Source organism: Talpa europaea (assembly GCF_964194135.1).
Source record: "Talpa europaea genome assembly, chromosome: 11".
In the NCBI taxonomy this organism is placed as follows: Eukaryota; Metazoa; Chordata; class Mammalia; order Eulipotyphla; family Talpidae; genus Talpa; species Talpa europaea.
The window spans coordinates 98,362,703-98,386,219 of record NC_140078.1 but is presented as its reverse complement, the minus strand read 5'-3'; the positions used below and the strand labels follow the sequence as shown (position 1 = coordinate 98,386,219).

The window sequence follows — 23,517 nt, the reverse complement described above, 5'->3', positions numbered from 1 at the left end:
ACTACTAGCTTTTTAATGTCCTAGTTTTATGGTCACTTTATTATTAAGGTGAATATTAATTTACAAGCAATCTGTTGTCTGAAGAAGTGTAAATATGGAAAGTAAATGTAACCTTTACTCTGGGAGGATCAAACTGATCCTACTGGTGAAAAGATGGCTTAGGGACTAGAATCAAGGTTTGATTACATCTATAAAAACTGAGAAAAGCCACGACAAACTTTCACTATAATTATTTACAAATTATCACAGTTTAGATGTCATGTTTCCCTATACAACTAAAAGAATGTCTTTCAACTGACTTCTGTCCTACCTGGACTGTTCGAGACCACACTATGTCCTTCTTGTGCATGGCGCCCACTCAGAATCACCAACATGCCTGCAGAGCACAGCTGACAGAACCACTGTCCTTAGTCTCCAAGGAAAACTAACCCACAGCTGTAGCAGGAATGTAGCTTAACACCTGAAGCCATGAATCACTGCATTACTCAGCAACTCCTCCCAATTCTGGCTGGCACTCTCCTTAGCGAGAAGATAGGGCAAAATGGGAAGAGGAGGACTGGAGAGAGGAGGAGGGAAAAAGAGAAAGAGGGCAGAGAGGAAGTGCGCAGAAATGTGTTGGACTATTACAGGGAGGAGGCTGTGAAAACTCTCAGTATTTTCCACCCTGTGAAGAAACTCCTTGGAGGCTTGAATACTCAGCACAGAAATGGACTGACTTTGCAGTGAATTATGAATGCACCAAGTAAAAAAGGGGTTCTTTTTTCCAACAGGCTGTGTTGGCATATTAGGTTATCCATATATAACAACATAAAATTAGATTCCTACACCACACTCCAGACTATGTCCAAATTTGAAAAGCAAAATTTAAACCTTTTAGAAGGAGTGTTGGAAAATAGGGACAGATTTTCTTAAACATACATGAAAACTCATTCAGTAATCAGTAGTAATACTGAATCTGGCTGCTGATTTAGCTTGGTGGCAAGCACGGACTCTGGTATAACTGCTTGGGTTCAAATCTGGCTTTGCTACCTACTAACCACATGACATTGGTCAAGTTACTTAACCTCTATATTCTTTCATTAACAATAAAATGGGGTTAATACTAATGTCCACTCCAGAAGACTGTTATGAGCATGAAATGAGTCAATAAACATAAAAGCACTCAAGATATTGGTAATACCAGGCACAGAGTAAGCTGTTAGTACTGGCTATTATTTTTGTACCATATAAGTGGCTATAATAAAAAATTCAAATATTGAAAGATTCCAGAATATATTTCCTTTTCTAAGGAAATATGAAATTTTCACATTTCAGGCATAAACAGGATATAGAGTCTGAACCAAAGGAATAATGTAATTAAACAGTGCAGTGAAGTGACTTTATGACTGTTCCTTTTATTTTTTTTTTAAATAAACTTTTTCTTTTTTTTTAAAGATTTGTTTATTTATTTATACAAGCACTGGGTACAGTCAGAAGCGCGGGAGGGTGAGAGAATTCACCAGAGCCAGAGCAGGGAGCAGAACAGGCAGAAGGACCTAAGTACACTGCTGAGGGGAGCAGCGGGCGGCAGGAGAGGTCTGCACGCCATGCGGGACCCTCCTCCAGTGGCTGGGGAGCAGCCGGGGATCGAACTGGTGCTGCAGAAGCTGCAGGCAGCTTTGCAACCCAGCGCTCAACCGCTGTGCCACCAGGGAGGTCCCACTGTCCCTTTTCTTGATGGTTGGTCTTGTCACTTGATAGCTGGTCTAGTATATGTGGCTAGCACTTAGCTAACTACTCTCCCAAGTCATACCACACCCTATAAAGGAGACACTAATATGCCTCAATTACAGATGAACTGACTGTACATGCAACCTGATAATACCCACAGCACCATCACCTACTCACCTCTGACCACATCCTAAAGGGCCTTTAATGTCTTGTCATACCCACCAGAGTAGCAAGTTCCAGCTACTCATGGATGAGGTTAGAACTTATGTATAGAAAAGAGCTAGGGCCCAAAGCGTGTCACTTAAATATATTTTGAATATTTATTTATTTTTTTAAAAAGATTTATTTATTCTGGGGTCTCCCGGGTGGTGCAGTGGTTGAACGCTGGGTTGCAAAGCTGCCCTCAGCTTCTGCAGCGCCAGTTCGATCCCGAGCTGCTGGGTGAGGGTCCCACATGGCGCGCAGACCTCTCCTGCAGCCCGCTGCTCCCCTCAGCAGTGTATTTCGTCAGTCTGCCTGTTCTGCTCCCCGCTCTGGCTCTGGTGAATTCTCTCACCCTCCCGCGCTTCTAACTGTACCCAGTGCTTGTATAAATAAATAAATAAATAGATCTTAAAAAAAAAAATTATTTATTCATTTACACAAGAACCAGGCCAGATGTGTGGGAGGGTGAGAGGATTCACCAGAGATAGAGGGGGGTACAGAACAGGCAGACTGACGAAATACACTGCAGAGGGGAGCAGCAGGTGAGAAAGGAGAGGTCCGCCGCGCCATGTAGGACCCTTGCCGGTCGGCTGCAGAGGCTGCAGACAGCTTTACAGAGTGGCGCTCAACCGCCTGCGCCACCAGGGGAGGCCCTATTCTGAATATTTATGATAAGCTAGGCAGTAAGTAAGCTACAACGCTTAGGAATATGGTGAGAAGGCACAATTCGTACCCAGCTGTTGCTGTAACTAGCAGATTCCACTGCCTTGTTTGTACTTTCTCTAATTATTAAAAATTCATTTCCCAGGGATCCCTTGTGTTGCAGCGATTAGAGACACAGTGTTATCAGGCTATTGACAGCCACTGCAGCATGAGTTTCATCCCCGGCCAGGGAGCTGACCCACATGGTGCAGGTACAACAGATCTCTCCTGTCTCGCCCACTGCTCCCCTCAGCAGTGTATTTCAGTAAATCTACCTGTCTGCTTCCAACTCTGTCTCTGCTAAATCCTCTCACCTCCCGCACCTCTAGCCTGTACTCCAGTTCTTGTATGCATAAATAAATAAATCTTTAAAAAAAATTTCTCTCAGTGATACAGTGACCATATTTTTAAAACATAATCTGAGTCTGTGGTTCAATTCAAGCATATCAGTGGGGTGAATGAAACAGAGTGCTTGGTTTCGGGGAGACAAACCCTCACATCTAATACAAATTATAACCCCTAGAGATACACAAACCTAACCCTAAGAAACCAAAATCTACCTCCTACCTAACCACTAATAAACATGAAAGTGCTCTGACTTCCAGGCAGATTGTGTTGAGGAAGTAAAACCGAGGGAAGAGTCACGCTTTAGGAGTTACACAGCTCTCGGTTTGAATTTTGTGTCATCATCTCCTCGAGACTTGCCTTTGCTAACTCCCCCACACCTCTCATTCCTAAACATATGAAACCCACAGTCTACAAGCACTTTGTGTAGAAAGTCTATCTTAATCATGAGAACAATTTTCAGCTATTTCTACTGTCTCCCTAAAAACGACCCTCCCCTGTTCATGGTGAACACAATTCAGCTAAGCAATTCTCTCATGTGCATTCCTCAGTGACACTTAGTTTGCTGTGCTGTGGCATGGAGAGATCAGTTTTTCTAATAAATTACAAATGAAGTAAAGGTCCAAATGTATATGATGAAAACAACCAGTTCAGGAATTTTGCATATGAAAGGAAGAACATTTTCACTCTGTATCTAGGTATCTACAGGGTAAAAATGAAAATTGGGGGCAGGTCGATGGTGGAAGGATATCATAGTGCTACACTGAGCAAGCAGGCTGTAGAAAAAATTGAGGCTTCTACTGTTTAAACCATTTTGCAAATATTCTTTGTTTTCCTAACATAAAGCACTAAGTTAAAGGTGGAATCTCCACTCTCATGGAACATCTGACCTAGTTGCTGAAACAAGGAAATGATTAACTAAAATACAGGTCTGACTGAGTAATGACATAATAGATAGGAAGACAATGTACTTCTTGAGTGCAGGACGGGAAAGGGAACAAGAAAGATTCTGGGAAGAGGTTAAGAATTAAATGAGTCTTGGGCCTCCCTGGTGGCGCAGCGGTTGAGTGCTGGGTTGCAAAGCTGCCCGCGGCCTCTGTGGCGCCGGTTCGATCCCCGGCTGCTCCCCAGCCACCGGAGGAGGGTCCCGCATGGCGTGCAGACCTCTCCTGCCGCCCGCTGCTCCCCTCAGCAGTGTACTTCGGTCCTTCTGCCTGCTCTGCTCCCCGCTCTGGAGAATTCTCCCACCCTTCCGCGCTTCTGACGTACCCAGTGCATGCATAAACAAAACAAACAAACAAATAAATAAATAAAACATGCCTCTATTAAAAAAAAAAAGTTTAAGAATTAAATGAGTCTTGAAGGAAAACGTTTTCGATTAAATGAGCTAAGGAGGGCCTCCCTGGTGGCGCAAGGGGTTAAGTCTCAGCACTATGAAGCTATCTGCAGCCATTGCAGCTTGTGTTTGATCCCCGGCCAGGGAGCAACACACATGGTGCAGCAGACCTCTCCTGTCTCACCCGCTGCTCCCCTCAGCAGTGTATTTCAACAGATCTGCCTGTTTTGTTCCCCACTCTGTCTCTGGTGAATCCTCTCACTCCCTGCCCATATGGCTTGTACCCTAGCTCTTGTATGCATAAATAAATAAATCTTTAAAAAAAAAAAGAGCTAAGGAAGGAACCTGAGGTTGACAGCTCAGTGTGCGCAAAGGCACCGAAGAGGCGCAATCTGCAAGGTAACTGGGCGTATGGGAGAGGAGGAGCTGGTGGTAGGAGATGTGCTCCCGTGCTAGGACCAAGCACAGTTTTGGACTTTATTTCAAGAGCATCACTGAAAACTTCCCGATGGTCAGAGTAGTATAATCTGCTTTGGATTCAAGTAGTCAAAAGGCAACTAGAGCATATGAAAATCTACATTTCTAAAACTAGACATCATGATCCCCCTCTAACCCTGGTCTTCAGATGGCATTCTGTATCTCAGGAAAAGCATCACTACCCGTCAGGTTACACAAGCCAATACCAAACCAAACCAAAGTCCAGGACTCATCTTGGTTATCTTCTCCCTCCACCTGTATTCCAGTCCACACCAAATCCTGTCTATTTTCCTTTCCAAATTTCCAACAACTCTTCCATCTATTTCTATTCACCTCTACTCCCACTATCTTAGGACAAAATCTATCTTTCTCCTGGATCACTTACCATGACTGATCTACTTGTACTCTCTCAGGCTCTTAATAAAATTAGAAAATTTTTTAAAAACTCCCCTATCACCCAGTGCTTAAATTCTCTTAGGAACCTCCCACAACTCTTAAGGAACACAAATCTGAACGTGGTCTATGAAATCAGTCCTACATGATTAGGCCCTGGATCTTTCCTCAAGCTGAGTTTCACAGCACACGTCCCACGCCAGTCACACTAGCCTTTTTCAAACCCTTCTGCTCATTCTGTTTCTTCTCACGATAGGACCTCTGCACATCTAGTACTGATTACTTTCCTTTCTTCAACTCCTGGCCAGGCAAAATAAAGTTGGCAAAAGTGGTAGAGACGGAAAGAAAAACCAGTAACCAAATAATGTAACTGTGTAAGGTGCTACCCAAAAAACAAAAACAGAGTTCTGTGAGAAATGAAATAAGGTAAGGGAGTGAAACGTACTCTAGAATTAACAGAATTCTACGAAGAGGGGCACTTGAACTGAGCCATCAAAAGTTGAAGAAGAAATTGTTTCTTTAACCAGACCATAAGAGAGGAGAAGTCTTATAATTATAGGTTTCTTGTGTCAAAAGAATTTGGAATTTTATCATAATCAAGATGAAAATAAAGAACAGGGTTAATCTGGGGCCACCCTGGTGCTGCAGGGGTTAAAGTCTCAGTGCTACCAAGCTATCACCAGCCACTGCAGCATGAGTTCCATCCCGGCCAGGGAACCAACCCATATGGCTCAGCAGACCTCTCTTGTCTTACTCGCTGCTCCCCTCAGCAGTTTATTTCAGCAGATCTGCCTGTTCTGCTCCCCACTATCTCTGGTGAATCCTCTCACCTCCTCCCTAACCCCACACCTCGGGCCGACACCCCAGTTCTTGCATGCATAAATTAAAAAAAAAATCTAAAAAAAAAAAAGAAGAAGAAAGAAAAAGAAAAAAGAGAAAGGATTTGTCTATTCAGTTTTTCTTAGAATTCATCTGGTGAAAGGATGAGACTTACCAAAAAGGCTTAAGAAAGAAGAAGGATGCTGATGAATAAGTCAGAAGGGGCCACCTGCCCAGTCATCTAGTGGAGTACACGAAGAGCGTATTTACAGGGCTTACATAACCCATGAGTCAGCAAAAAGTCAGGTGTCAATGGATCTCTTCTGGGCCCACTCTAAGTAGCAAAGAAACTTGGCTCTCCCTACTGGTGAGAAGAGGGGCCCAAGAACAAGATCTCAAACAGTCACGAACCCTGCTAGTAATACTGGTCTAAGTTAGGATGAGGAATAATAAACCTTTATGTTTAGGAAATCGTAACAAACAGGATCCAACCTAAAGCAGATTAGAGTATGGCGTTTCTGGTAGGATTATATAGATCTAAAGCAACATTTTCAACTTGTATTAAAACGCTTATTAGAGATCCTAAAATCAAGATTCCAAAAGTACTAGACGTAAAACTTAGATTGTAAATAGAAAATGTTTTATATCCTCCTTGGGGTTTAAAAATATTTCAGGACAACTCTCTACAACTGTATTTTCTCTATTAAAGGCTAATGTATATTAACAGTAAGATAAAAAAGATTTCACGACAGGGTTGGACCTGGCAAAGAAAAAAATGCACAGACGAGAACATTAAAGGGATAAAATCACAATACAAGCAAAGAGACACAGCACTAACAACCTCTAGATATTGAACAGCAATGATAATGAACCCGAGACAAACACCCACCAACGCACAGCTATGAAAATAGCAGACTCCTCATCCTGCCCTCCTCCACCTCCATACTTATGCTCTCGGCCTATTACTGTTCCAGAGGCAACAACTCTGTAAGAGCAGAAGGCTTTATTTTTCTTCCTCCTCTACTTCAGACTATAGGGAAAGCTGTACAAAAAGGGCTAAATTATGACTATTCAAAGAAGGGAAAGGATATCTAATTGTTAGTCAGCAGTTTTGCTCTGGAGAGTCCTAGCTTCTGCCTGTTCATGGGTATCTGAGAAAACGTGATGATTATCTCTGAAGGTCACAAGTCAATGACCAGAAATTACGTTTTTCTTTCTGGCTCTCCTAGTCACCCCCCTTCCCTTCAAATATGATTCTGCAAAATGCTTCAGTTATTGTAAAGAGGCAACTCTATGTAGTTGACACAGAAAAGAATAAATAAATAAGGGGAGGGGGAGACAAGAAAAAAACAAAAACATAACACATTTATCTTACCAAAACCCCCTGTCAGGCAGTCTGCTGATTTTGCGTGCCATAAAGCTCATCCTTCATTTGTGCATTGCCAGAGCAAGCTTTGGATCGTGAAACAAATCATAACCTCTTTGGGCTATAAGCTCTTTCCATTTGTCCCCGCTCCCAAACTGCAGAGGAGCTGTGGCATCGTCTCTCACCGCTGCACACACTTGGTTTCCGAGAATAATGCTGTAAATGAGGACAGCTGCCACTGGGAATGTACTCCCCCACCAAAGAGCCAGGCGAAATGAAGCTTCTAGTAGATCCCTGGGCTTCTCACCTTCACAGCCTCAGAGAAGCCCTTTTCACAGAAAAGACAGGTACAGCCACACCACATCAACATCCCTGCATAACCAATCCTCCGCAGTGCCCACCCTCAGCCTGTACACAGTTCCGGTTCTGTCTCCTGCATCAACTCTTAGAGCTTTCTACATCTGGGAGTCTGGGAGCACTCTGTGCTGAATAAACAGAAAGCTTCTGCCAAACAAGCATCCGTGTGTGTGTGTGTGTGTGTGTGTGTGCACAGTTTGCTAGTGCTGCTAATGCAAATGATAGTTTGACTCTGAGAATGGAGATCACAGATAGTATCTGCCTCTCTTCTTGAGCTGTGAGCATCTTTTATAAAAGACAAAAAGCATCAAACTGTTCAAATTTAAAGATACAGGGCATTCACCATTCATATTCGTCTTCTCATGTAAAACCAGACAAGGTTTAGAGAACAACTTGAAGAATAAAAACATTGTAAACAATTAACACTGTTTAAATAGCTTGATCCAATAATACAAACTAAAAACAAACTACCCCTGTTTCTATAAAGTTCTAAAAGATTGTCAGAACAGGCTCCCATGCTTTCCAAAATTAGTATTTCTTCTCTTATTTTTCATTTTAGGTACACAAAAATCACTGAAGTGAAAATTGAGCAAGGAAAAGAAAATTAGCAGGAGGACTTAAATTCTTATTCATTATGGACAAAAGAGTATCTATACTTCTGAACAAAAAGCACCAGAACTCTCTGCATGTAAGTAACACACTAAAACATCACAATCATAAGTCCAGGCTCAGTCCCTGTATTACTTAATATCCACAAGAAAGAACTAACATCTTAAAGAGACTGTTCCTGCCCTGAATGTCACTTTAGGATTTAGGCAAGTCATCAGATCTGAGTTTTATTTCTTCATTTGTAAAAGCAGTTTTGGGGAATGCACTCAGGAAGAATTTTTTTAATGCCTGCTGTAAATCCATGCCGTAGTCTGCCACTGCAGCACATACTTGGTTTCTGAGAATACCATTTAATGATAAAATACAGTGCAGCACGTACAATGTACAATATCCAGTACATGTCTGAGGTTAATCCACAGGAAGGAATCAGACATGAAGACAACTTAATATATAGCATAGTATCATCTTTTCTATGAGCCTCACACTGTGGGTAATTTAAGCATGAGGCTGGAAGCTCAAGCCAGTGAAGTACTCAGAGGTCCAAGAAGGTCTTTCCATCAGCATTCACCAGCTTCATGCAGTACTTTCATTTAAATCAGATGAAGCTCTCTGAATGGTACCTAAAGCTCCTTAAATCAATATGAAGAAAATTCTGGGTTGAAACCATGGTTTCAGAAATGCTTCTTCTATCTTTAGAGAGGAGGGGGCTGATGACCTTGACTCTCCAGATCAAATTAATAAACAATTTTAAGACTTGATACAAGTTTTGTCTTTACTTAAAAATTAGGTTGCTAGGTTTTTTAAAAAAAATTTTTAAATATTTATTTTTATTTATTTATGCACACAAGAGCTGGGGTGTAGGCCAGAGGTGCGGGGGGAAGGGGGCAGTGAAAGGATTTACCAGAGACAGAGTGGGGAGCAGATCAGGTGGATCTACTGAAATACACTGCCGAGGGAATCAGCAGGCGAGACAGGAGAGGTCTGCAGCGCCATGTGGGTCAGCTCCCCAGGTGGGGATTGAACTCATGCTGCAGTGGTTACCAACAGCTTCATAGTGCTGAGACTTAACCCCTAAGCCACCAGGGAGGCCCCTAGGTTGCTAGGTTTTAATAAATATTTGTTTCCACAAAACCAGGAAAAAACCTCATCCTCTACATCTAGTATCAACACTAGCCAATGTCTGCTTAATTGTTTACTGGCATTTCTAATGTATCTTCTAAGGTAATCATGTTCATTATAGAAAACTTTGAATGTATAAGAAGACATGAAAGAAAACAAAAAACATTTGTAATCTCGCCACTCAAAGAAAACTAAGCCAAACACTATTATGACCATGGTTTCTAGCCCTTCAGGTTTTCTTTTCTTTTTTAATAGGCACACTTTTTTTTGTTGTTATTTAAAATCAACAGTTTTTGTAATTTCAGTTTGAAGGAATCTATAACAGAATCTATATTTTCCTTCATCCTTCTCTCAAGTATCACTGAAAGTATTCTTTTATTAAATAAATTTGATGTGGACTTGTAAACACTCAGTGAACTACTAGATTGTGTTTAGCTTAAAATAAAAGCTAGTTAAGTTTCCATTTTCACAACTATAAAGCTGAATGTTGGGGACTGTGTCTTCTACTCTGGCTAGGTACACTATTTAAAGTTGAAATTTTGAAAGATTAATGTCTGTTGCAATTCTAAGTACAATTACTAGTACTCCAGATATTTCTAGTAGTTCTTACTGTCTTAGACACATATGGAAGATAACATTCCAAGTCACTTTTGCACTTAAGCAGAGCCATGTGACTAGTTCTGACCAATGAATGGGCTGTGAAAGAAAGAATGTGTGCATGTCACTCTAGGTCAAAACATTTTATTACTAATGAAAGATTCTTTTATTCTCTTCTTTTGCCACTGAGATCACTAGTATGTCTTTAGATGTACCACCATATGGAAGACAGTACCCCTGAAGTATTATTGCCTGAGGCTAAGGCAAAACTTACGTCTGAGAAACATTTTAAGCATGTATCAGTCATGATTTCACCTTTTGAAAACATACCCTTACATAGTTTTTGAAATTTCATTGAGATGTCAATGCATTTACTGGCACTACCAAAGTTATCTATACCTCATTGGCTGCTTTAGCCTGGGTACATATTTTCTTGGCTCCTGAAGTAAATTCCAAGTGCAACAGAACTATTATTTTGCTGACTTTCTGGTTCTCTCAATTATTTTTGCTCTTGCTGCTTTTGCTTTTGTTTCTGGTTTATGCACAGTTGATGTTACTCCTCATTAACAGCAGTACAGATTGATAATTTGATTTTTATGGTTTGACCCTTTGGAGACCTCTGGAGAAGACAGACAGCCAACTACTTATTGTTGTATGAGAAGACAAAAGAGAATTCAGTGTGTTAAGACTTCGTTTTTGGTCCATTTGCATATATTGAGTTAAAATCAATTACGAATGCTGTGTATGTATATTATAAAGGAAAATAACTCTCTGCAATCTGAACTGGTCAAATTTTGTATTCTTTTGTGTTTACTTTTGGACCCTTGGCGGAGGTTGTGAACTAACGCCCCTTAGCTTTCTATGTATCTGTGTCTGCACTTCAGAACGAACTTGACCTTTTTTATAAGTGTGAAACTTTTTTTTTTAGTTTTAAAAGATGCTAATTAATTATAATATCTATTACATTAATGAGTTCTGGTCTCTATTAGTTTTAGAGAACTAAGAGCACTTATCAAATATTGTTGAAATTTCTAGAAAATGAAGTAAACTTGTAATATTTCAAATATGCGAGACAAAGAAAAAGTCCTTACAGAAACTACCTCAGAAACTTTTAAAAAATCTAAATTTAAGTAACTGAGGTAAGTATTTGCAAATCAAGACTAGGTATGTCAAAGCTAAGTATAATAAATACTGCATTTAGTTTAATCTACTTGGGTTTGTTTCTCACCTAGAAGTTAATCTGAATTTCCTAAACGTACAGATTTACTATAAACTTACAGGTTTATTACTATACTCATCCTATGTTTGATATCTTTTAAAATGAAGATTTGTCGTCATCTAAATTGAATCATAATGCTGACAACTTTTCTGTATCAACAGCAATTGTGCCAGGTAAAATATCTCTAAGGTTTATTTTAATTTAAAATCTTGGACCAATGTTAAGTAGAGCTAATAATAATTCTTGGATATCTAAACCACTTCTAAGTAAAACAGAATGTTAAATGTTATTACTAAGTAGAATTTTAAGTTGATAGACTTTTGCTTATTTGCATATGCTACTAGAGTGGTTCTAATACATAGGGTCATGTTAATAAATGGGTTCATTCTGCCACTTTAAGATATAAAAAGAGATGAGTGTTGCTGTAGAAAATTTGGTATGTACTTTCATGAACCTTACAAGTCTGCTAAAACAAAAGGCTTGTGTTTGATAGTTCTTATTAGCTACTCCCTCCACCCAATTTTCTCTTTGAAAGATAAATTATCATTGATAGAGATGGTTGGAACTATGCTTGGTACAGTAGTGACAGAGAAATACAAAGTGTAAGTTGTTTTGTTTTTTGAGGAAAAAGGGCATTTTTGTGTCAAAGTAAAGTGGCAGTTGTCTCAAAATTTGAAAGGACAAATATGAGAAAATGAATTTGATTTGTCTTGGTTTACATTTATGGGATCTGAAAAGGAGCTATGAAATATGTTCAAGTTTTGTCAAAATTCAAGCAATTTTGATGAACTTGCTTTCTTAAAGGCTTACTGATTAATGCCTCATCCAAAACATGAGTATGTGTAATTTGTCTAGATAGCATTATGTTGGAATTATGTTTTTAATCATTAAAAAATAAAACTGCTTTTAATAAGGGAGATATAGGGCCTCCCTGGTGGCTAAAGGGGTCAAGCCCAGCACTATAAAGCTATCCACACACAGCGTGAGTTCGATTCCCCAGCCAGGGAGCTAACTCACATGATGCGGCAGACCTCTCTTGCCTCACCTACTGCTCCCCTCAGTATTTCATATTTCAGTCAATCCACCGGTTCTGCTCCCCACTCTGTCTCTGGTGGATCCTCTCACTGCCCCCTCCCCACCCCCACACCTCTGGCCTACACCCTAGCTCTTGTATGCATAAATAAATAAAATAAATCTTAAAAAAAAAAAAACTAAAAATTGGGACTATCACATGACCCAGCAATCCCACTCTTGGGATTGGACTTAGAGGAAATTTATATTTTCTATCAGATGAAACTGGTTTATTGCACAGCCAACACTGCTCATGAGGTAATTTCCATCTCTACAAAATTGCAGAATAACCAAATTGAAGACCTTAATGCTATCAGATAATCCAAAGTATGCAATAGATAACACTAGGCATTCCTTTGATAGGGCATTTAAAAGTTTTTACTATTTTAGTCTTCAATGATTTTTGCTGACAATTCTCCACCCTCAAGTGATCATAAATAATTTCTTTTAAATTTAGATTCTAAATGTCTCAAAGAAACCTATAAGATTATTCTTGATTACAAAATGGTTGGTCTCATTAAGTTTGACCAATATTTGTACAGGTGTAGCAAGAGTGCTAATTAATCATTACAGATATCCTTAAATTCTTGGCTAGTCTAGAATTATACAGTTTCAAGCAACCCTAAGTCTGCAAAATTAACTTGTGTGTGGAAGTTTTCATAAAGATCTTAAATTGGATTTTTAAATACCTCCATTATTTATAATCCCAATGTTAGGAAACCATGCCTAAGAAACTAGATTTCACCTGCAGTGCTTCTGAATTCAGGTGAATTAATCTCATCTTCAAGTCTCTAACATATGCTAAGGCTTGCCAGGAAGTAATTTTATGTTCCTCAGCACCTGTAAGTGTGGGACTCTAAACCAAGAACCCTGTATGCCAGACCATATGGCCAGTTTTTCTGGGAGAACATTACCTGGTCCTTAAAAAAATCTGCCAATCCTTGCTTTAGATCAAAGTTACAGCATGTCAATCAGCATATATATTTTAATCTGAGAAATCAACTTGACAATAAAGAATTTTTTTTAAAGATTTATTTATTTATTATACAAGCACTGGGTACAGTCAGAAGCGCAGGAGGGTAAGAGAATTCACCAGAGCCAGACCGGGGAGCAGAACAGGCAGACTGATGAAGTATACTGCTGAGGGGAGCAGTGGGCACGGCAGGAAAGATCTGTGAGCCATGTGGGACCCTCACCGGAGGCCGGGGATCGAACCGGTGCTGTAGAGGCTGCCCAGCACTCAACCGCTGCGCCATCGGGGAGGCCCAACAATAAAGAATTTGACAATAAAGAAGACGCTAAGGGTTAAACCAGCGTTTCGGTAGCAAAGTCAAGTAAGACCCAGATCAAGAAATTAGGTTCCTTAACTAAAATATCACCTAGAGATGTATCAGGGTTATTTTGTATGGTGATACAAGGGGTTTCCTTAAAAAAAAAAAAAATCTGGGCCTCCCTGTCGGTGCAAGGAGCTAAGCACAGCACTGTGAAGCAATCTGCAGCCTCTGAGCATGAATTGGATCCCTAGCTGTCCAGGGAGCTACCCACATGGTGCAGCAGACCTCTCCTGTGTCTTGCCCACTGCTCCCCTCAGCAGTGTGTTTCAGTCAGTCTGCCTGTTCTGTTCCCCACCCTGTCTCTGGTGAGTCCTCTCACCCCCTGCACCTTTGGCCTGCATCCCAGTTCTTGTATGCATAAATAAATAAATCTTTTAAAAAAATCTATTATGCAGGGTCTCCTCTGTGGCGCAGCGGTTGAGCGCTGGGTTGCGAAGCTGCCTGCAGCCTCTGCAGCACCGGTTTGATCCCCCGCCACCGGGCGCAGACCTCTCCTGCCTCCCTGCTGCTCCCCTCAGCAGTGTATCCTCAGTCTGCCTGTTCTGCTCCCCACTCTGGCTCTGGTGAATTCTCTCACCCTCCCGCACTTCTGACTGTACCCAGTGCTTGTATAAATAAATAAATATTAAAAAAAATCTATTATGCAACATTTCAAACATATAAAATCAGAGAGGATAATGAATCCTATGCACTCTTTATCTAGTTTCAATTATTAACTCACGGTCTGAGCTGTTCTACTCCCCATTCCCAATTATCTAAAAGCAAATCCCAGACAAAAGATGTTCCTTATTAAAAACTAAGGCTAATCCCAGATGTTTTCCTATATTGTTAAAGCCTATCTCAGTCGCCAGACATCATGAATAACATATCTTTTACACAAAATGCCTAATGTTCTCCTTCCTTCTCTTTTACCCTATACTATATTTTATTCATGAAGGATCCACTGAGAAAAATGTCCAAACACCACACCAAGGAAATTGCTTTATTTCTGTAGACTTAACTTTCTTGATGCTGATGCCCGATGACTGAAATCATAAGTTTTTCCCAAGTGGCAAAAGATGGAAGAAGTAAAGTTGAGTAGAGGAGGCAAAATAATAAATCTAATGAATCAATTACTATCTGGAGTCCTAGACTGCAGAGAAAAGAAAAGTAAAAATATGTCCCATGAACTGGCTGCATATTCCTCACGGAGTCTCTTCTCCTGCCCTCCTTTGCATGGAAACCAGTTCAGCCAGAAAGTCTCTAAAGGTATTAAGGTCCCACTGGGGTAGGTTTTGTTTGATTTGATAACAATCTTTATGTAAAAGCAACCCCCTAAGCAGTCAATGGGGGGGGGGGAGTAGAAATATGACAAAGCAAGGAACTGGAAAGGAGTTCAAATTCTTTTGCAGTTAGGAAGGTCATATGAACATCCAAATACAAGCACTTTATTTACTGCTTAGGACCAATCAGTTCAGAAAAAAGAACAGAAATTCATGCTTAGTGCCAAAGCCAACATCAGAATTAAGAGGTTTTTAGGAAGAAAGAATACAGGCATTGACCTTCTTTAGAAATTAACCTAATTACTTGTCTTGCTATCTGAGATACTTCATTTAAGAAGTCTTAATAAGTAGTAAAGACTGCTCATTTAGATTCTGCCTATCTAAAAGGAATCATGCATGACAATGTCACCTACTACCTAATGGACTGGAAGGTGCCTCAAGGAGTGTTTCACAACTGCAAAGACCACAAAGCCCTGATGGAGACATGGTTTGGTATAAGCCCTCACTCAGGAAGGGCCAGTAACCCCAAGGACTGACTGCAATGCAACTGCAAAATTCTATAAAATTTTATTTCATAAGATGAAATGGTATAATAAATATTTTTGATGTCATGAGACATACACCCTACCCTGAGGAATACCTCTGCAGTCTGAGGTTCACAAAGGATCAAGATGTTCTGAGGATTTCCAAAGGTCCAATAGAAAGTGTATCTTCTCCATAATAATGTGTTTAATTATGAATTAATTTTAAATAAGGAATGAGATTTATCTCAGTTTCTACAACCCCATAAAATGAGTTACAATAAAAAAATTCACGGAATTTCAAATTAGTCGCAAAGGCCTTAAAAAATAGTCTACCCCATGCTTAAGTAAAATTTACTAGAAAAGTCTGAGGGGAAAGATCATTGAAAACAGTAGGAGAAAAATTTCTCATATAAGACTAAGAAGCAATAAATATGGAAAACTTGTTTTTAAGTCATTTTCCAGTAAATCAATAAAGCTGCTTCTAGTTTGTTCCTGACATCAACAAGAAATATTTTCCATCTTTCCACAAATATGTTCCGACAAAATTGTTCCTATTGCTCCTTACAATCTGATAAAAATTAATTTGCAAAACATTTTAAAGTTAAAATTGAGATGACTGTTAAGGCTTGATAAGGTATTACAGAATTTGTAGGTCATTATAATTCATTATAATATCTAGGGGATTGTAAGGGAAAAATCCAAGTAAAAATTCCCAATAAATTTCTCTTATATAATAAGGGGACAACATTAATAAGACATTTGTTCATTATTAATTAATAACAAATATTCTTTTAGTCTCTCTTTGTAAACAACATTAATAGGAGATACTGCTAGGCATTTCATCTATTCTTTTCAACTACTGGGAACTGTTTTTCTCTCAGGGTGTTTTGTGTTATTATTACATTAACAATAATGTTTCTGATGTAATATCCTAATTAGAGTAATATTAGTAATGCTTCCTTCCTAGAATTTTAATTTCAAAGAATGATTCAGACTCTTAAAATGATCCTAACTCTTAAAATGTATCACAGTGTAATAATATCTTTGATTGGTTTATGTTATGTTAAATAAGATTTCACTACGCAAAGACTCCTCTTGATGCAGCATCTACATCGTTTTGTTAAGAGTGGAGAGATTTGCCAGAGGACCTAGTTACAGCATTTAATTTAGTTCCTTTAGTTCTTTCCTAGTGTTAGCTTTCTCTTTAACTGAAAATGGTATTGCCCTTTCCTGAGTAACATAATGGAAGGGCCTCTGCTTTTCATCTGAGGGTACCACTGGATTCCAATGCTACCACCCCAAATTTTTACTCTTTGCTTGACATCTGCAACTCTGATTAAATATGGGAATGCCTTTAACCAAGGAACTAATGAAGAGGCTGACTGGAACAGTGAATATCCTATAGCAAACCATCAGAGACTGTTTTTAGGCTGATATTTATCTGATTCAGTCCTCTTTACACTCACTCATTTACTTACTGTGTTATGGATCAGCAGTTACAATTATCACCAAAGATATCATGAAAAACTCTGTTAAATGCACTGCTGAAATCCAGATACCCTTTGTCTTCAGAGCACCTCTCATCTAGTAGTATAGTAATTCTATTAAAAAAGGAAACAAGGGCCTCCCTGGTCGTGCAGGGGTTAAAGACACAGCTCTATCAAGCTATTGCCAGCCACTGCAGCATGAGTTCCTTCCCTGGCTGGCCAAGGAGCACTATGACGCTCTCTGTAGCCACTGCAGCACGTCTGAGTTTAATCCCCAGCTGGCTAGGGAGCTACCTATATGGCGCAGCAGACCTCTCCTGCCTCGCCAGCTGCTCCCCTCAGCAGTGCATTTTAGTAGATCTGCCTGTTCTGCTCCCCACTCTCTCTGGTGAATCCTCTTACCCCTCCCTCCCCACTTCTGGCTTACAGTCCAGTTCTTATATGCATAAATAAATAAATCTTTAAAAAAAAAAAAAAAGGAAACAAGTGCAGTTTGGGATAACTTAAATTTAGAAAATTTGTCTAATACTTTAGTAATTAGGATTTAAAAAAAAATAAATTACTTACTATGTACTCCTAACCACTGGGCTTTAGTAGTAATAATTTAGTACCAAGGAGAGTAGAAATTTATCTATTTTTAGAAAATTAATAGTACCTAGAAAATATCTTTCCACAATGAATTTTAACATTAATAGAAAAACTAAATTTAAGCAGTCCAGTTTTATCTTAGGACTCTTACTGTTTACACAAACACTAAAAGGACACACACCATATGGTAACACCCATTTCACTGTACATTTTTTTACTAATTTCAAATTCCAATTTATTAACTGGTAGGCCATAGACATTAGTTTCACGTGATAAATTAAGGCAGGCAACTCTCACTTATGACAGATTTTTTTTTTTTGGCAAAATAATATGCAAATTAAAGGTTTATATATGAAATGTTTATCACTTACCACATTGAACTTAAAAATGGCTGTTTAAGCTGGGACTACATCAAATTAAAGAGCTTCTGCACAGCAAAAGAGACAATAACAAAAACAAAGAGAAACCCCACCGACTGGGAGAACATTTTTGCACCCAACACTAATGATAAAGGACTGATCACAAAAATCTGCAAAGAGCTGATGAGACTCAACAACAACAAAGAAAATAATCCAGTCAAAAAATGGGCAGAAGAGCTAAAAAGAAACTTCTCTGAAGAGGAAATGCAAATGGCCAACAGGCATATGAAAAAATGTTCAACATCACTTGTCATCAGGGAAATGCAAATCAAAACTACCATGAGATACCATCTTACACCAGTGAGAATGGCACATATTAAAAAAACTAGCAACAACAAATGTTGGCGAGGGTGTGGAGAAAAAGGAACTCTCCTGCACTGTTGGTGGGAGTGCAAACTGGTCCAACCACTATGGAGAGCTGTGTGGAGATTTCTGGACCTACTAAACATAGAGCTTCCATAGGATCCAGCAATTCCACTCCTAGGTATTTACCCAAAGGACACAGAAACATCAATTCCAAAGAGCACCTGCACCCCTATGTTTATAGCAGCACTATTTACAATAGCTAAGCTTTGGAAACAACCCAAATGCCCAAAAATAGATGACTGGATCAAGAAGATGAGGTACATAATATACCATGGAATATTACTCAGCATTCAAAAAAGATAAACACATGCCATTTGCAGCAACATGGATGGTGCTGGAAGGGATCATGCTCAGCGAAATAAGCCAGAAAGAAAAAGAAAAATACCGGAGGGTCTCACACATAGCAGGAATCTAGAAAACTTAAATAAGGGACCAGGAAAATGAATAACTATAAGAAAGTGAAAATCAAAATCAACAAAAAACTATGAACCAGAGACACTCTATGGGGGGGTGGGGGTGGGGAAAGGAGGGATTGGGGTCAAAATAAGGGGGCTGCAATTGTATGGGGAATATAAAAATAAAATTTAAATAAATAAATAAATAAGTGTAAAAAAATGGCTGTTTAAAAGAATTCTAGAATGAATGTTTTTGAAAACAATCACCCTAAATCCAGATTTTCCTATATTATTTGTAGTTCTAGTTTAAGTAACATTCCTCATTTACCTTCTATAGGTAGTTTGTAATTTAAGAATAATTAGATACAAAATTATTTTTTTAAATCCAGTAACAGACTAGAGAGAATACATGCAAAGTTTGGGACCTGAGTCTGTGCATTTCTGAGTCATAGAAAATTATTAAATTATTTAAAAAAAATTTAAACCAAACGATACATGTATATTCATCTGTAGTATACTCATCTGCCCCTCCTAAAATCTAAGCATCTAAACATTTTGTGAAGCACTCTTATTTTACAAATAAAAATAAAAAGCTCTGGGCCCTCCCTGGTGGTGAAAGGGGTTAAGACGCAACCTATGAAGCTATCCACACCCACTGCAGCACAAGTTCAATTCCCGGCCAGGGAGCTACCCACATGGCATGGCAGACCTCTCCTGTCTCCCCGCTGCTCTCCTCAGCAGTGTGTTTCAGTCAGTCTGCCTGTTCTGTTCCCCACTCTGTCTCTGATGAATCCTCTCACCCTGCCCCCTCCAATCTCTGGCCGGTACCCCAGTCCTTGTATGCATAAATAAAATAAATCTTTAAAAAAAAAAAAAAAAGCTCTGGCATGTTAACTGAATTCCCCAAGTCCCTTCTAGTTGTGACAGGGCCAGGACTATAAACTGGTCTCTTGAGCCTCAGTCTCCAGCTAATATTCTTCTTTTTAGAGAGAACTGAGGCTCTGGTGGCAATGCAATCTAAGTCCTCGCCTCCAAGGTGCAAATGTTCACTCTGATCAGTTGGAACCACAACCACTTGGTTGTGAAAACAAATAAGATTTTTGCCTTATTCTAACCCTGCTTTCACACCTCAAAAGAGTAATGAACTGAGTGTAGTTACTTTGACCTCGTTCACTGTTAGAGGACTGAGCAGCTGCCACCTGGATATCCTGCACTTGGTTCTATTCTTTCTTTATCCAACTCCAAAACTCAGAGGTAATCTAGTATATAATTAATTCAGCAGAGAATAAGTGAGTCAAATGATGCAAGCAGTTTACCATAGCTTGTCCTGGGAAAAACATAAAATCAACAGACAGAATTTGAAATGTTTTATAAAATAACCTATACTTGATAAAATATGTATGATAAATGTAGAATGTAAAAGCAGCATTAGTTTAGGAAGAAGTAATAGATGTTCCATCTTCCTCCGCCATGCTCCCAAATTTTGGAATCTGGCAATTCTGTTCTTCAAAATGCAAATGGAACTTGTAGAAATTGAAAGAATTATCTGAAGATACAAAGTTATGGTAAACTTCCTCTATACTACTTACTCTCCTACTTCATTCTCACATACTAATTCACGCAGCTTTTACTTCTTGAAGATTTGTTTTCTAAAATTAATAGTTTCATTCTGCAGCTGATTCTGTTCTTAATAGTTCTTTAGTGAGAATCATCTTGGAGTATTTCATCCTTCATTCTGAACACCTCATTTACAGCCATTAATAGAATAAAGAGAATTTCTAGAAAACTAAAAAAAAAAAAAAAAATCCTGTGAATCCACCTTATGATGATAAAAAAGGACAATATGGGGTCCAGTTACTCAATAAGGCTTCACCACTTGGGGAGAAGGGTAAGGGGCATGTCAAAGATATTTGACGTTGTTAAACTTCAACTGGGCATCAAAACACATTCTTCCCATTTTTAATTTACAAAAAATACTGTAATATACATACAAATACCCCTCCCCTCTCCATACATATCCTCGATATCAGGGAACTTTTGTGGGTATATTGATAATGTATATTCCTAGCAATATCAGAATGTACACATTTTATACTTTGATAGATTACCAAATTGCCCTCTAGGAAGATTATAGCAATTTATACAACTACCAGTAGTGTAGGCGAATGACTGTGTTAGCTTTAATTATCAAACTTTTGTATTTTGAATAATCTGATCAGTAAAACATGATCTCATTTTAATTCTCAATTACATTCCTTTAATTATGGGTAAGCTTGACTATCATTTGGTATGTAATCTGACCATATATATTCCGTTTTTTGTGAGCTTCTTGGGGCCTCTTTAAGAATTTCTTTCCTGAACTTGCAATTAGGGCATAATTAAAACATGCCTAGATTTTTCAAATAACCTATATGCATAAGGAAACACTGGGAGAGAGGACATCACTTGAAATAGGCTTCATCACTTCCTAGAAATGATTCTCTGAAAACCTTTCCTCATTAGGTTTCTAATGAACATACTTTCTCCTATCCAAGTACCAATCTAAGAGGTTTGTAGTTTCTACTTATCCTCAAGCAGCCACTATACTTCATTAAGAGCAAATGAAAATTAAATGACATTCTAGTCATATGTCTCTTCAGTTTATACAGCTCGAGTTTTCCCATTTGTCTGAAATAATTCTGGATTATTCTCCAAAGTATTTCATTTTATTTTTTTTAAGATTTATTTATTTATTTATACAAGCACTGGGTACAGTCAGAAGCGCAGGAGGGTGAGCGAATTCACCAGAGCCAGAGCGGGAGCAGAAGAGGCAGAAGGACCAAAGTACACTGCTGAGGGGAGCAGCTGGCGCGGCAGAAGAGGTCTGCGTGCCATGTGGGACCCTCGCTGGTGGCCGGGGATCGAACCGGCGCTGCAGAAGCTGTGGGCAGCTTAGCAGACCAGCGCTCAACCGCTGCGCCACCAGGGGAGGCCCTCTCCAAAGTATTTTTTTTAAAAAAGGACAGGTATACTGTTTTTATAGCCCATCCCAGGCTAACTATGGTTTACTTATTAGACTTACTATATTTTTTTCATCTTCACCAGCTAGAATGTAAGTCTACATGAGGGCAGAAAATAAGTCTAATACCTAACAGACTCTCAATGATTGCTTTTTCGATGACTAAATGATGGGTTTATACCACCCCTCTGTTCCAGGTAGGATATACTGGAGCTGTTATTTAATAATTTCTGATATGAATTAAAATAATCTATTACAAATGTTTTTAAGCTCTAAGTCAGGGTTCCTGACAATCTTAAGGGATATAATACACTTACACAACTCACTAATTTTAAAGAAGAGAAGGAAGACATTTTGAGCACTGGGAATAGGGGAACTCTGCAACTTGGAACAGTCTCAATTTGCCTCAGTGTGATTACTTCTTATTTACCATTCAAATGACAACTCTAACTACTTCCCTTGAATGGAATTATAAAGAAATTCAACAATTATAAAACAATGTGGGCAAACCTTTCCATTGTCCCTATGGGAGCTAACCTTTTGTGGCAGAGCTATAGAATAAGATTTAGGTTAAAGCAGTAGTAGTCTGAAGATTTAGATATGAGAATTTTATTTCATTGTTCGAAAGTTTACCTTTTAACATAGTAGCAGCTCAAAGTAAATGGTGCTTGTTCAAAAGGTATAGCATCTATGTATGACCAAGTGATCACACATATATGTTTCAAACTGCTACTATAAATTCTGAGCATCTGCATAGAAAGCTCAGGTGGTATCAATACTGTCGAGGAATTGTCCAGAATGTTTGCATTACCTATATGACTTTAACCTAAACAGACACATGTATGGTGTTGAAGGGTTACTAAGAAAGGAAAAAGGGAGTCAAGCACCTTTAGAGTTGGCAACATCTGGGAATATTATAATATTATTAAAATATAGGTATAAATTCAATATATACAGAATGGGGTTTTAATTAAAAAACTAAATCTGACTCATTTCTTAGAGTCAGATGTATTTTTCCTTTGAGTCTTCTTTCAAGTGTACACTATGTAGTTTAGCATGAACTCTTCACTAAGCATGCAGTAATGTCATGGAAGGAGTTCACATATGAACCCCAATCTACAGCAGGTTGATGTATCCAGATATTCATATTAAGAATTCCAGATGCTAAGACAAGTATTTAATTTCTGAGTATTGTGATCATAGTTTCAATGAGAGTACTTTACTTCATCAGAGTCATTAAATAATTTGAGTAAGTTAAGACAGAGACTTGGTTAGAGAAGCAAGGAAAAAGTTTAATCTACAATCATTTACTCAGGTATTTAGCAAACTTTCTCTCATGAACACAATGGAGAAAATAAAGTTAATTAAAACTGTTTAAATTGGGACCTCCCTGGTGGCGCAAGGGGTTAAGATACAACCTATGAAGCAATCTGCAGCCACTGCAGAACGAGTTCAATCTCCAGCCAGGGAGCTGACCCACACGGCGCAGCAGACCTCTCCTGTCTCGCCTGCTGCTCCCCTCAGCAGTGTATTTCAGTCAATCTGCCTGTTCTGTTCCCCACTCTGTCTCTGGTGAATCCTCTCACCCCCGTACCTCTGGCAGCACCCCAGCTCTTATATGCACAAATAAATAAATCTTTAAAAAAAACTTTAAATTATATTTTATGTTTTCCTCTTCCCTTTGGACTGTCGATAGTGACGAAAAAGGAGTCAATTTTTGTTTACTATCTGTCTATTCCCTATTTTTTTAGGCCTCTTCTCTGAATTCTCTCCTTTTGACTACCCCCACTTGACCTAACACTCTTAATAAAACACAGATA

General features: G+C 38.9%; 1 protein-coding gene across 3 annotated transcripts in view; it reads right to left on the bottom strand.

Annotated features, from left to right (window-relative positions):
- TMCC1 (transmembrane and coiled-coil domain family 1) overlaps positions 1–23,517 on the bottom strand; it is a gene marked incomplete at both ends in the record, with an annotated part of 102,382 nt that overhangs the window by 19,387 nt on the left and 59,478 nt on the right. The window contains one exon of one of the 3 annotated variants that reach the window (XM_084247106.1): positions 7,660–7,716. The exons of the other annotated variants lie outside the window; for them this stretch is intronic. Within the exon in view, the coding sequence (XP_084103232.1) occupies positions 7,660–7,716 (57 nt within the window). Of the gene's footprint in view, positions 1–7,659; positions 7,717–23,517 lie in introns of those variants that run through there. 3 annotated transcript variants of the gene reach the window in all.